This window comes from Solanum verrucosum, unplaced genomic scaffold (assembly GCF_900185275.1).
Source record: "Solanum verrucosum unplaced genomic scaffold, falcon-dt-bn FXZP01000183.1, whole genome shotgun sequence".
In the NCBI taxonomy this organism is placed as follows: Eukaryota; Viridiplantae; Streptophyta; class Magnoliopsida; order Solanales; family Solanaceae; genus Solanum; species Solanum verrucosum.
Genome location: NW_026020430.1, coordinates 679,128 through 693,221, shown reverse-complemented (window position 1 = coordinate 693,221; position 14,094 = coordinate 679,128). Strand labels below are relative to the sequence as shown.

The 14,094-nt window shown below is 35.1% G+C and overlaps 2 protein-coding genes across 2 annotated transcripts; one reads left to right on the top strand and one right to left on the bottom strand.

Moving 5' to 3' along the window:
* Positions 1-549: 549 nt before the first annotated feature.
* LOC125807400 (gamma-secretase subunit APH1-like) lies at positions 550-6,449 on the bottom strand. Its single transcript, XM_049487108.1, has 6 exons — positions 6,319-6,449; positions 5,550-5,705; positions 4,131-4,216; positions 2,349-2,474; positions 1,499-1,626; positions 550-976 (listed from the first exon to the last, which is right to left on the bottom strand). Exons 1-6 carry the CDS (start codon positions 6,429-6,431, stop codon positions 824-826), a joined length of 762 nt encoding a protein of 253 aa, XP_049343065.1. The 5' UTR covers positions 6,432-6,449; the 3' UTR covers positions 550-823.
* An 822-nt stretch (positions 6,450-7,271) lies between these two features.
* Positions 7,272-14,085, top strand: LOC125807409 (endonuclease III homolog 1, chloroplastic-like). Its single transcript, XM_049487119.1, has 11 exons — positions 7,272-7,422; positions 7,611-7,732; positions 8,085-8,148; positions 9,437-9,496; positions 10,766-10,914; positions 11,588-11,654; positions 12,199-12,290; positions 12,461-12,598; positions 12,672-12,776; positions 13,300-13,383; positions 13,914-14,085. Exons 1-11 carry the CDS (start codon positions 7,290-7,292, stop codon positions 14,034-14,036), a joined length of 1,137 nt encoding a protein of 378 aa, XP_049343076.1. The 5' UTR covers positions 7,272-7,289; the 3' UTR covers positions 14,037-14,085.
* Positions 14,086-14,094: the final 9 nt, after the last annotated feature.

Sequence of the window (14,094 nt, the reverse complement as noted above, 5' to 3'; positions counted from 1 at the left end):
TACGCGCCATTTAAACTTGACATAAAAATTCATTTTAACATTTTATCTTCTTCATCACAACAAAAAGAAATTCATGCTTTCCTATTAAAAGTTTCTCACTTTTTCTTCTCTAATCCGGCCGAAAAAAGATTAACTAAACAACATTTTTTTGGTTTTTAATTGGTCATTAAGTGTTTTATTTCGAAGTTTAATTGTGTATTTTAATTGTATAATTGCCTCATTTTTTTACCTTTTACCGGAGATTTGTCCCAGTAGGTGGAATGAGAGTATTTCTTACTAAGTTTAGACATAATACATAAACATGACCCATAACTTGGCGTCAACTGACAACTATGACCTTTAACTTTGGATGTGCACAAGTAGACACTTTTACTTGTATAAAATTAAACAAATAGACACATTCATCCTACGTGAGAAACATATTTTACGCGCATAAAATGAAAAAGATATGGTGTATTTGAACAAGAAACCCATTACAATTTTTTTTCATTTTACGCGCTCAATCTATATAAGTGAGAAACATATTTCGTTTCACATCAGGTAGGAGTGTTGAATAGACACAATTTGTTGCAATATTAGGTGTTCAATAGGTACAAAGCAAATGTTAGGTGTTACAATGAAAGTTCATGTAAAGTTTGAGTGGCCGTATATGTATTTGGCCAATAATAAAGTCGACTATGAAATATTTTTGGAGGCCTAAAGCGAAGGCTTTTACTAGTCTCTCCTTTGAGTCACCCTTGGCAAATGCTCCATGCATCAGACATATCTGGCAATTACTAATCTTACACTTCTCAGTCATAACAAAAAAGGTTATTATCCTTGCTTACTGGCTATTGCTGAAGTTTCCCTCCCTGCTTCGGCTTTCTATCAATCTCCTCCATGCCATCTTTCCGCAATGTACCAAGGTCACAATTGCTACACAATAGAGAAGTGGAATGCCAATCATGCAGCCTCCAAATGCAAGATTCGTCAGTGTCTGAAAACAAACCAGAGATCATAAATCGTAATTTAATCAAAAAATGCACTCACATCGCTCAAGTTTTTCATCAATATAGTAAATCTACAAAGGGAAGCATAATTATTAAACTCGATCAACTGTACTACATTAAATGAAATCAGCAAGTGACATTGAATAGTATGGTCAAGTCATTGATTTCAAGGAAATAAGAAGAAATGGACCTCTTTTGGAGATCCTGTACTATAGATATTCGCACATGAAAAATGTAGAAGCTACAACTCTCAGTAACCAAGAATGTAAGCAACTTGTTATGATTGACTTTGTACATTTTAATCCGAAATAATTCAGAAGCCACACCAAATGCTAGAACTATCTGCTTCTATATTGATCTCATGCTAGAGTCCTCTAAACAGTTAGCAGATCTATTTAGGAAAGTTTCGGTTACCAGATCCGCAGTATCATTCAGTTTAGTAGTTGGTTTTCTCGACAGGTTTAGTGTGCACTCTTCAAGTATGCATACACAATCATGTGGAAACTTACCAACATTCCAGCAATTAAGTGAACAACAGGAGCAAAACACTGGTCCACTTTGTTTCCTTCTTCATATCCACTGAACGCAATAACCATGGAGAAAGTGTGAATGGTAGCAAAGGCAAGGGCTATAATTGCTGCAATTTAAAATGCCAAATAGCGTTAAGACTGCATAAATATGGAGGTAGTAAGCAATACTATGGCAACATGCACTATACTTTACACTATTTTTCTAAGTTAAACCATAGTTGCAGGCTTGCAGCCCTAAGAAAAGGGAACCCAAAACTTTAGGTAAGCTCGTTATCACACATACTTCATCCCTACTTGTTTTTATCTCTGTAGGCTTTTATATCTCAACTTAGGCCATCAAGCAGCTCTAGGCTTCTCTATCCCAATATAGTGTATTGAGTCACTGACTTTTCTCTTGATCGACCCTTCAGCCTATTCTCTCACTATCTCCCTACTCCATTTCCACTCTCTAGCCTGTTGAGCCTACTCTCTCTTTTTCTCTATGCTCCAGGCCCACTCTTCAACTTGTTGAGACTACTCTTTCTCTACTACAAACCCACTCCTTAATCTACTTAAAAAAGAATATGAAATAAAAAAATGTTAAAGTCCACGTGTATGTTCCAGAATCGGGTTACACGTGTGTGTGGGGTTAAAGATTACAATTGTCCCTCATTAGTTGTGTAAGGATATCCAAAGAAGTTTATAATGGTCCTAAGTTACTCCATTCACTGATTTAAACTTTGGTTCTCAAGATCTTTCAAATATAGAAAGTTTGCTGAAGATCAATAATACTCAGAAGCTGTTTCCAAAATAATAAAAGAGGAACTCAGAAATAGCAGATTTCCCTTACCAGAAACAAGAAAAAAGGGTATCTTTGAGCATTTCTCTACATAGTATGTTGCTGGTCCAAATGCAGGTGTCAAAAGGCCAAGGCAGAAAAACACAGCATGAGCCACACCATGTCCCAAACCCCCAGCTGCATGTCAACACATATCAGATATTAGTGTCAGATCAACAAAAAGAATATCAGAAACTACACTAGATATCTAATAGCAGAAAGGTAGTTTGCCTTCACCATAAATGGAAAGATCAAAATAATATTCAGAAGTTGAAACAACTTGGAGCTGGAAAGGGGTACAAACAGTAATAGTACCCCAGATTAAGCAGCCACAAGCAATTAACATCACGGTGCACAGCACGGTTTTCGACATCTGGGCGGATTCAGAATCATAATGAATAACAATGACCCTTAAAAATGCTTATTCTAATTAATGGAACATCTATTGACAGTTTAAACGGCAAAGAGGGTTGTTTATATAGAGAAAACTGCAGGGTAGTTTGTAAAGATAACTCCTTTATCTTTTTATTTTCATACTCCAATACTTGGTACCATCTAGTAGAGGTAGCTCATATAACAGTCAGATTAGCAACATCTAAACCTTCAGAAAAAAAGAAAGAGCAGTTAAAACTTAAACCTCACAGTCATCCAACCTCTAAAAGCTAACCTTTTCCATCCCAAACTCATTGAACGTGCCTTTCCTCAATCAATAACCCAATCCCTTACTGTCCTCCTTCAACTTTCAACTCCTTTCTAACTGACAGTCTATCGGTCCATTTTACACTTGGTTAAATGAAACCAGCACATCAATATAAGCTACTAAGTCCCGCCTTTGCCTGCCTATCTCTAAACAGAACTTCAATTGCATCAGTCCAATAGAGAGAGTGCAACTAACAGCATCTTCAAGTTTTCTATGGTCAGACGTGCTTTCATGATATTATTAGAATCCTTTTATCAGTATAACATCAGAAACCATCAAGATGATTTGTTATTAGGAAATTATTCTTAACTTGTCAATCAATTAGACCTAAAAGTTGCATAAGTGATGCATCAGTTATCAGCAAGTTCCTTTTTAGCTTCCGTTAAATATGCTGAGGTTTTTCCTGTTCAATTCTGTTTCCACTGGAGAAGATCAATTAGTTAAGTGCAGAGCTGAAAAGAGGGTTTAGAAGTTGTATGGTGCTATGGTATCTTCAGTTTTATGATATCAACAATATCATTTTTAATGTTAAAATATGTCGCCAACAGTGAACTCTTAGAAGCAGCCAATGAATAATATGCAATAGCAGCTCCAATGGTTGTAGATAGCCCTGGAACTGGAAGTATCTATGTTCTCTCTACTATCTCATCTCCTCTTCTATTGTTTTTGATCTAAGAATTGCTGTCTTGTTAGACCAATTTTTTGTCCTTTTAGTCTCTCACATTCTCTCTCTCTCTCTCTCTCTCTATATATATATATATATTGTCCACACTTCGGTGCAAGCTTGCTGCGCTGTTGCATGCTCTGAAACTAAAATGTAACATGTTTTGCAACAAAAAGGTACACCCTCAATGGGTAGGTGAGCTGCTTCCACTTTGTTATTTTCACGCTTATTGGGTTGGGTTAAGGCTAGGCCCTAGGGGTTTTCAGGTCATTGTGGCAAGTCTTCCACACTCATTTTTCCTAGCCTCCACATTAAGGTACCTTAGTGAAAAAAGAAAACTATAACACATAAAATTCTAGGGAGATAGAAAAGTATCAAAACTAAATTCTAGAATTTAAAAGACATGTAGCGAAAATGTTCGGTATTCTACCAAGAGCAATTTGCATCTTGTCCGTCATAAAGAGGCGAGGTTTAGAGACTCTGTCAGCAAATGCATCCAATATATCCTCCAGCTTCCTGACATAACACAAACATGGAATACAAAGTTAAGGGTAAATTCTACATATAGAGTAGGATAAAGGAACTGGAATTCATAAAAGTTTTTCCCAACAAATTTTAACCAATCTTTTGAGGTAACAGTTATAACCAAGCAAAATCAGCAACAAATTTTCAAATGAAAAATATAAACCATGTCAAGCAATGATGCAACAAATAGAGGAGCTCTACTGAAGAAGAAAAAGGCAAATGAAGAGAGGGAATGAGCAGAAGGATAGATTTCTTATTGAGGTCTAATCCGGGTAAATATAAGCAGATAGGATATTCTACCAACTTTTTATTAGAAAAATAAGTTTCACAATATATCTGATAAATAAATTTGCATGCCTCATATACTAGTTTTCGTAACCACGCATCATTGCCAACATGGAAAGCACGGCCATATATCTTAGACAAAAGGGTCGGCAGGGTATCAAATAAGTGGCTATACACCAAGTCAGCATAGTATAGCAAGGAAACATGGACTATACGCTACTCCTGAAAAGGATGTTTTCATCTTAATAAAGATATGTTTATTCATTTCTGCATGTAATTTACTTCATTTGGCTTCAACATATTTTTTACTCAAGCAGTTCCATGTGATACTATGTTAGTTGAAATAAGAGAATTGGCTCTATATGTCAAAGGCTACTTCATATGATTATCAAAGTAATGATATATCTCATCTTGGCTTTCTTTGTGTGGTCAATTGACGCAATTGCCTGCAAGTATCTACAATCATTTAGTAGCAAAACACAAGCTCTGGTGGGGATAAATAATGCCTCTTATTCGGAGATCATCACGTTTATGACATTTTGCACAGGAAATTATATGAGTTTAATACGTACACAAGTCGGCCCTTCACGTTTTCATAGTATAATCTAGAGAGCGCCGCTTTGATGACCTCTTGCAATGGAAATTATACGAGTTTAATACCTATGTGAGTCCTTCACATTTTCAAAACATGATTTGGAGCGAGCCACTTTGATGATTTATTTCACTGGAAATTATATGAGTTCAATACATATGTAAATCCTTCACATTTTATAGCATATCAATCATGTGGATACTTCGGGAAAAAAATCATGTGTATGAAACTCCAAAAGTTTTTGGGGAATCTACAAGTAATTCAAACAGCATAAGGTCAAGTTATCTATCTTCTATTTTGCACTTCTACTCTTCAACAAATTTTCTGCAAATAAACTAATTGGTTATAGTGATATGTATATCACCTATGAATTTCACTCAGTTACAACTCTTTTAACAAATGCAGACAGCAAAGTGTACACAAGACATTAGTTGTAGGCCGACTTACTTGTAAACTTTCCAGAAGAGAATACGAAGTCCTTCTTGGAAACCAACAGAAGTGAGTATGAGGATAGCATACGGCCACCATGCTGTGCTTTTCAGTGGAAGGAAAGCCCTCCAAAGTGCTGACATTACTATCAGACTCATAAGCCATACCAATGTACTACCAAAGTAGAAAGAAAGAAAAAATTATTCACATGGAACAATCAGAAGTTAACAATACTAGTATATGGAAATCTGCTAACCCCCATCACAAACCAAACCACGATTGACAAACACCAAGCTGATTACAGCAGAAAAAAACATCATATATGATGAAAATATAACAACAGCAGTAGTTCATGTAGTCACCCATAGTAAAGTGATTGAGCAACAAAGGGATTTCTATTATAATCAAATGAACAAAGAATGATAACTATATGTCAGCACTTACCCTAAACCAATCAAATCCAACAACAACATACCCACAAGTGGGGTATGGAGAGGGTAGTGTGTACACAGCCTTGCCCCTACCTTTTGAAAGTAGAAAGACTGTTTCCGATATCCAATCACACCCAGTAGCCAAAAAAACACAATCTTTAAGTAATAAATGACAACAGTATGTCCCCATTTACAATGACCAAGTCACACCCATGAAAGAAAAAAAACCCACCAAACTTGCCACAAATAAATGAACTATTTAACACCCAATCCGTCAATAACTGTAATCAGATTACAAGGATATTTTGTGAATTTGAAGAAATTTTCAAAAAAGTAACCCTGAATTGGAAGTTTACCTTGAAAGAAGTGTGAGAATCAAGAAGGGTTTTTTTGAGATAAGAGCGATGAAGAGTGAGAGAGAAGGGCCAAGGGCTAACAAAGCGTATCCAATTCCTGCTGCCACTGTCATGGCTTTAGCTGCTTCCTTACTCCGGACCAACTTTGGAAATCAAACCAGAAGAAAATTACTTGCCAACAAAGGGACTGGACACTTTGAAAAAGAAACTTTGAGGGGTCAATGTTTCGAAATTTCTAAAACAAGAATGTTAATTCCTAAATAAAATTAAGTATTAATCTATCATTTTTAAAATAAGATCTTTTTTAGAAAAAATACTTCAAACTATTAATCTATCAAATGGATATACTAAGGACCAAAACAATACAACCTCATCATTTTTTCCTAATTCATATATGAATTTATACCAGTACAGTCATATTTTAGAGCTATATTTATTATTCATTTAGTATTTTATTTTAGTTTCCTTTTTAATTAGTTCAAAAAATAATAATTTCAACTTTACATATAACAAACTACAAGATTAAGGGAACATTTAACATTACCATATTAAAAAAAAAAAATATTATTTACTTTTATTAATGTGTCAAAATCAGATTAAAAAATTGAACAAGAAGATATTTCTTTGGCTCCTAACTTCCTATTATATGTCACAATTTAATAATTCACGTTCCTTAAAAAATTAGATAATTTTATCATTATATCTTCTTCTTTTTTTAGTATTCTCTTGAAGTCAAATTTTAAATAAATGAACATAAATTAATTAAGTTTGATCAATTAACATGAATTAATTATTTAGTTTTTCGATGTTGATGAAATTCATATTTAAAAAGCTTAAGATAAAATATAAAAAATAATGTTATTTATGTATTGATTTTATGTATTTAGCATTGAGCTTCTTATTTTTTCTTTTCAATTTTTGGAGCAGGTCCAAGAATCAAGAAAAGAAACTATGGTTTGGCTTTAATCAAAATGCCCCTCTTTCTTTTGAGAAACACTGCGCTTCTTCCCTCAATCCCACTTGGAATTCAAACCATTTCCTCCGCCAAAATGCGAAGAACACGAAGTTCCCTCAACCAAGAAACTCCTTCCCAGAAAAACCCAGGTCAGCCAAACAATAAAGAATCCATTTTTTTTCCAAAGTATATTATAATAACCTTTTGAGTTAGTACTTCTTTAAAGCTGTTGCACGTATGCATTGAGTAATAAAAGGGGTAACTTTTTTGAGGGGTAGGGGAGATTTCACCTATTGTTGGAAAATTTCAGTAATATTGAAGTTTTTTTGATGTTCAGGTTGTGATGGCTCAGGGGGAAGCTCCGTTCCTGAACTTCGTGTTTTCATCCGAAAAAAGAGAGTTAAAAAGACTGTGGAAGTCATAGCCAAGGAGGTCAAGGAAGAATCTTCTGGCAAAAAAGTATGGTACTACTACGTTTTTATTGCTTTTGGATTGAAATGGTTGTATTTAAAAGAATTAACCTAAATAGGCGTCCATAATACATGCATAATACGTTTATAAGTCTGTAAGATATGTATACCGTCTAGAAAAAATAAACAGTAAATGTGCCCGGCCCGGCTATTTGTGTGAAGATCCCTTGTATTTAAGTGTTTCAGAACTGGTAGTGCATCTAACTGATTAAAATTTTAACCATTTCAAGATACTTCTTTGCTTTGATCATTTGAGTTATTTAAGGTAATTTGATCATTTGGCTTTTCAGTGACACAAAAGGAAAGAGAACTTTCTGATCTTTTTTTTTTGGCTTTTGCAGCTTGTTAAACTGCCTGAGATAGAGGATTTTTCCTATTCGAAGGAAGCTACACATTCCCAGTCAAGTAAGTCTCAAGTCTTTATTTTGACTCCATAACTATTCATATCACCATCAATACATTGACAATTATTTGCCTAGATGTCCCTAATCAAGAGAACAAGATTACTTGCCAAGCAGACAAGGGCAATGACCACACAGATCTTGTTAATTTAACTTGCTGCTTGTATCCTTGTTCCTGGAAAGCAACACCTTTTACCTTGTTAAGCTTGATTATTGTTGGACTTCATATTCTTGCCTACCCCATGCTATGGGTACTGGTACAATAAATTTGACAATCAGTGCTATAGTTTTTGATGAAATGAATGAATGCGATTGGATCAAAACTTTTGCATGATTAGATAAAGTTTGAACATGATTTTGTACAAGTTTTTATCCAAGCTCAAGACGCTAAAAACATACAACTTTACCAAGAACATCTATTAGATAAAGTGATTGTCCAAAAAATGGAAAAATACAGAATATCCAAGTTCTGTAGTTATCTAGTGCTAAAAAAAATGTTAGTGTGTGTACTTGTTTATTGACTCGAAGAAATCAAGATTGAGTTAATGAGACCCAAAAAATTGCATGACTTGACTTGAACTAACTCTTGAAAGTTAACAAGGATAAGTAAGAAACGATATCAATACAGCAAAAGTGATCGGAGATGACTAATTGAAGTAAGTATATGCGATGGAGTCCTTATAACCCATCAGATATCTTTATTTTTACATAGAAGCTGTTGTCATGAGTAACATGACTAAGCACTTTGACTTCCTTGTGTATTAACCAAGGTGATATGAAAGGAAGGGAAAAGCATATGAGTAAGGCATGTAAAAACTATGTTGTGTAGAGAGAGGAAGTACACGACCCATTATTTGCTAATCGTTTTATCAAAGGCATATTAGTAATTGAAGATCTATATCTGTGGCTTTTCAATGGCACATCAAATGTCATGACAGCCTTAAAAGTACTGATAATTTGTTGACTAACTAATTTCTAAGATATAAAATATGTGCAGGCCTACTTAGAAAAAGAAAAATAAGTGTTGAAAGTATAAGAACTTGTTTTGTCAGCAAGTGAAAAAGGCCTTCTTTTTGTATGATAGGGAGAGAAAGAAGGTAGAATTTTCTATGTTATTGCCATTTCTCTTACATGTTTTTAATGATGCTTGAGTGGTATAGAACTCTGTCACAAGTACAAGCTTTCAGTCACCTCTGCAGCTCTGCTATTTTATGTTCCTGTCCATCAGCATTTGGACTTTCCTAATTTTCTTGTTTTTCATCTGTGTGCCAATCATTCTTTACTTTGTGCAGCACCTTCCAAATCCGTGCGTTTGACAGGAGAAAAAGCTCTATCCCAGTTGACGCAAACAGGTAAATGAGGTGGTAATGTGAATATGCACTAAAAGAAAAGGAAAAAACTTGTCCCCTAAGGATAAGTATTTAACCTGCGAGATATCTTTTTTCTACTTAATTAAAGGTTCAAAAGATCGTACTAGTCTATTTCAAATCTGAAAAGGAGAACCTCCTCAAATCTTCTTTCCTTCATGTCACTGCAGAGTGTTTTTTCCGGATGTAATAAACCTCCATCTCTAGGATAATTTTTTTTTAACAGATCTTACCTCTAACCTAATATCACATGTACAAACTATAATCCTGAAAATAATCAACATTTCTTGAAAGATAACTCACAAAGAAAACCCAACTAGACATGTATATAGATTCTCCAAATGGCTGTTTGGTAGATCAAAAGCTTAAGTCTGGATAGTTAAAACCGTGAAACTATTTCTCTGCCAACTAGCTTGACAAATCTACTGGTCAATGGCTATAACTTTCAGTGGAAGAGTCCAATTCATAGGATAAACAATATATGTCATTCATTGGTTTCATTACTTCAATTATTCAGATTTGAAGTCATCAATTTACACATTGAATAGAAATATGTAGCATGAGGATGTAAATTTTTCTTTGATAATGTATGATTTTAATTTTATACTACCAAAGTGAATGAAGAAGAAAAAGGAAAGAGTTCTTTGCTTCAGTTTATCTTTCTAGACACTCTTAGGTGACAAGGGAATTAGCCTTAGTCTTGAATTAATGAGATTTTTGTTGATGCTTTAATAGAATTCTGTCTATCTTTTTAAAATTTTCTAACATGTTATATTTATCAGCACCCCAAAAAAGGGCAGTTACATCATACCTACAAATACAGCCCCTGTCTAAAACAGTCGTTAAGGTCATTCACTCGATTCCTTGCTGTCCGTTAAAAAACTTACAAAGAGGCCAAAAAGTCTAGTAATGACTCTTGCACCAAAAATAAAAAAGAGAAATGCAAGAACTCTTGATCTTCTGGATTGAACTGCTCCTGCCTTCAAAACATCTTGCATTCTTCTCTTTCCAAATTTTCTACCATATGCAAGCTGGAACAATCTTCCGCCACTCTTTGTGAGCAAAAGAGTTCTGTTTATTATTTTGCTATGGTTTGCTAATACCGAGGTTTCTTTTTGGTTTATATCTTACCATTGTTAGTTTGAAATAAATAGGAGTTGAAGCACCTTTGTGTGCAACTTTATGTTATGTTGATCCAATGGGCACTTTGTCTTGCTTAAACATATCACTAAGCCAAGGTCTGTTGATGGACAGAAATTAAAGGCTTCAGTCTATCTGATCCACTACAGCCACCTTTGAACTGGGAAAAAGTCCTTGAAGGAATCCGCAAGATGAGATCCGCAGAAGATGCACCTGTAGACTCCATGGGTTGTGAGAAAGCTGGGAGTTCACTTCCTGCCAAGGTGATAATTTTTTTGCACTAATTGAACACAAAAGCATATTATTGAGCCTTTCTTTCATGTGAAAAGGACATGGAAAAGAGTAAAAATGAAGTTACATCAGAAAGGATAAATTTGAGCCTTTCTTTCATGTGACATTAGCAACCTCTGGCCTCCTTTTGACTAACTACTTACAGAACTTCATGGGTCACATATACCATGGAACTAAATTCAAGGAGTATAGTCAGTAGTGTATCTCCCTAAGCAGGGAGGTGCTTAATTTCAGCAATCTAGAGGATTATCCATGTTTATTACCCCATAAAAGGAACTATTTAACTCTGGAAAAGGACAGGCAAAAACATTTGTGGTGAAAAAAGCTCGGCAAAAGATACAATTGATGGATGTTATTTTTTTTATCTTGTCATTAAGGTTAGGTATTCAACTAATATCCTACTAATTCAGTGTTGCCTAGTTTGGGAAGTTATTATAATCAATCTATTTTTCAGTTGAAGATGCTTATGTGTTTTTGACAATTAATTCTTCTAGTTGTTGATCGTGAATGGGTATTTCATCCATTCAAGTTTGATAGATTGTATTCCTTGCTGACCCTTTGGTGGAGAACTCTTGAATTATTGATGACTTCTGGATGCTCCATCTTGACTTTGTTGCTAATTTTGACACTTCATGTTTTTATCAGGAAAGAAGATTTGCAGTCCTTGTATCATCACTCTTGTCAAGCCAGACCAAAGATCAAGTTAATCATGGCAAGTTCTGAAGTTGCTAATCTTCTAATTTGAAATATCTCTTACTGATTTGTTCTCAACTTTTTGTATAATTTGCTTTGCTTTTCAACTCGAGGTTGCTAATCCTAATTATATTGTGCCTAACATTTCAACTTGATTCTGTCTAAGATACTTCGTTTTCTACTGATTACTATATCTTAAAATTCAAAATTTGGTCGTTGTCATTGTCCTCAAAATTTTAACATTCCTGCCTTTCCTTTTTGCATTTTTATTTGAAGAGCCTCGTTTTATGCCCTGGTTATTAGCATAAAAGCTTTGCTGATATCCCCGTGACCTTGTACGGTGATTTTTCTATCAAATGCTCATTTGTAACTTGAGAACTTTTGAAACTCATGTCCAAAAACGAATACATGATTTTTGAGTTGAAAGTGCTAAATTGTTGTGTGTTCTCATTACTACATCATGTTTTGGTAGAACTAAGGCCCCGGTTCCAATAATCTGGAATACATCCAGGCATGGAATGCTGTTATTTTACTTTCATTCATTGAGGACTTATTATCAACAGGAGCTATCCAGCGTCTCCTTCAAAATGGCTTGCTTGCTGCAGATGCCATTGACTCAGCAAATGAAGAAACAATCAAGAGTTTGATATATCCAGTATGCCTTCTTGTATGCCAATTACTTGTATACTATAATGTTTTTGTTAGACCTAGATCAGCTGAAATGCAAAAAACAATTAAGAACATTAAAGCACTGTCCTTTGATCAACATGTTTGAGAGTTTTCTGAACATTGATTGTTTATGTATGCACACCGTTTCCCTTTCAGGTGGGGTTTTACACGCGAAAGGCTAGCAACCTGAAAAAAGTAGCAAAAATTTGTCTATCAAAATACAATGGGGACATCCCTAGTTCTCTGGAAGAATTGCTTCTGCTCCCAGGAATTGGTCCCAAGATGGCTCATCTAGTAAGGAAGTTGTGTTTTTCTCTATTTCCTTGTCATTTTCACTTGTAAACTAGTTCGATGTATATTCCTTTAGGTTATGAATGTTGCATGGGAAAACGTCCAAGGGATATGTGTAGATACTCATGTGCATCGTATTTCTAATCGGCTTGGATGGGTATCACGTCCTGGAACTAAGCAGGTATTCTTGATTTCCATCTGACAATGAGGCTACAATAATGTGGTGTCAGGAGTGTGTGATTCTCATATAATTAGATGCTATTGTTTTCCAATTTTAACTAAATTCATATTTGTTGACAAAAGCAAAAATATATGGAGGTCCTTGGTAAAAAAAAGAAAATAGAAGCAACTCTAAACTTCTGCCTTGATTTAGCTTTCAAATAATTATGGGTTACCTTCATAATAGCAAACTTATGGTGTGGAGTTTGAGCCGAGGGTCTATCGGAAACAACCTCTCTATCTGACAAAGGTAGGGGTAAGGTCTTAGTACATCCTACCCTCCTAGATCCCCACTTGTTGGATTACACTGGGTATGTTGTTGTTTTGTTTGAGCACTCCATTAACCATTTTGGGTAATAGTATTTGTGGCACGAAAACATATTTAGGCCTAGTGTAGGAATTAAATATATTTGAAAAACAGTTGCAGTATCTAAGGATCTATAAATTCTCTAATTATGTTCAATTTCTTACTTTGTTCTTGTTAGAAAACGAGAACCCCTGAGGAGACTAGGGAGTCCTTGCAACTTTGGCTTCCAAAGGAAGAATGGGTGCCAATCAATCCTCTCTTGGTATGTCTCTCATCTATTTTTCCTGCATGCGTAATTTATAGCTACTTGTATTCAAAACTGGTAGGAGATTCTAGAATGGTTCTTTTCATCTTATCTTAGCGAGAGCCATCCATAATCTGCAAAAAGCATTATGCATGAATTCTGCAGTGTCTGATCATCATATGTAGTTAAAGAATTCATCAACGTGGATGCACATTATGAATTCTTTGGTGGGGAAAAAAACAAGGCTGCTGCTCATAAGCCATAGAACGACGTATCTGACAAGGGAACTTATCTCAAAAGTTCAAAAGGCTGAACATATTTACTTGAATTGATTCCACGCTGGTGCAATGTTGAGAAACTGACCATCTCAAGAATCTCTTCTTTCTTGAAACTTTTCACCATCTGAATCAAGAAGAATATTTAGATGGTTGCGCCAGAGCACACAATTAGCTTTCCACAAATTAAATTGTTTCTGTTTTTATGTTCCTTGTGAATCACTTTTTGTTTTTATTGCTTAGTTTACTTGGTTTCATTGATCATGCAAACAGGTTGGGTTTGGTCAGACCATTTGTACTCCTTTGAGACCACGTTGTGCAATCTGTACAGTAAGTGATCTCTGCCCATCCGCATTCAAAGAGGCAGCAAGCCCATCTTCCACCCCCAAAAAGTGACGTTTGATGGAATTTCAACCAAGTTTTGCAGTGAGGGCACAATTCTCTCAGTCATTTC

Coding starts and splice junctions, on each gene's coding strand:
- LOC125807400 (XM_049487108.1), bottom strand. CDS start 6,431: ATGACAGTGGCAGCAGGAATTGGATACGCTTTGTTAGCCCTTGGCCCT. Junction 5,706..6,318: donor ATTCTCACACTTCTTTCAAG/GTAAACTTCCAA, acceptor CTACTTTGGTAG/TACATTGGTATGGCTTATGA. Junction 977..1,498: donor ACTTAATTGCTGGAATGTTG/GTAAGTTTCCAC, acceptor GTTTGTTTTCAG/ACACTGACGAATCTTGCATT.
- LOC125807409 (XM_049487119.1), top strand. CDS start 7,290: ATGCCCCTCTTTCTTTTGAGAAACACTGCGCTTCTTCCCTCAATCCCA. Junction 7,733..8,084: donor AAGAATCTTCTGGCAAAAAA/GTATGGTACTAC, acceptor TGGCTTTTGCAG/CTTGTTAAACTGCCTGAGAT. Junction 8,149..9,436: donor AGCTACACATTCCCAGTCAA/GTAAGTCTCAAG, acceptor TACTTTGTGCAG/CACCTTCCAAATCCGTGCGT.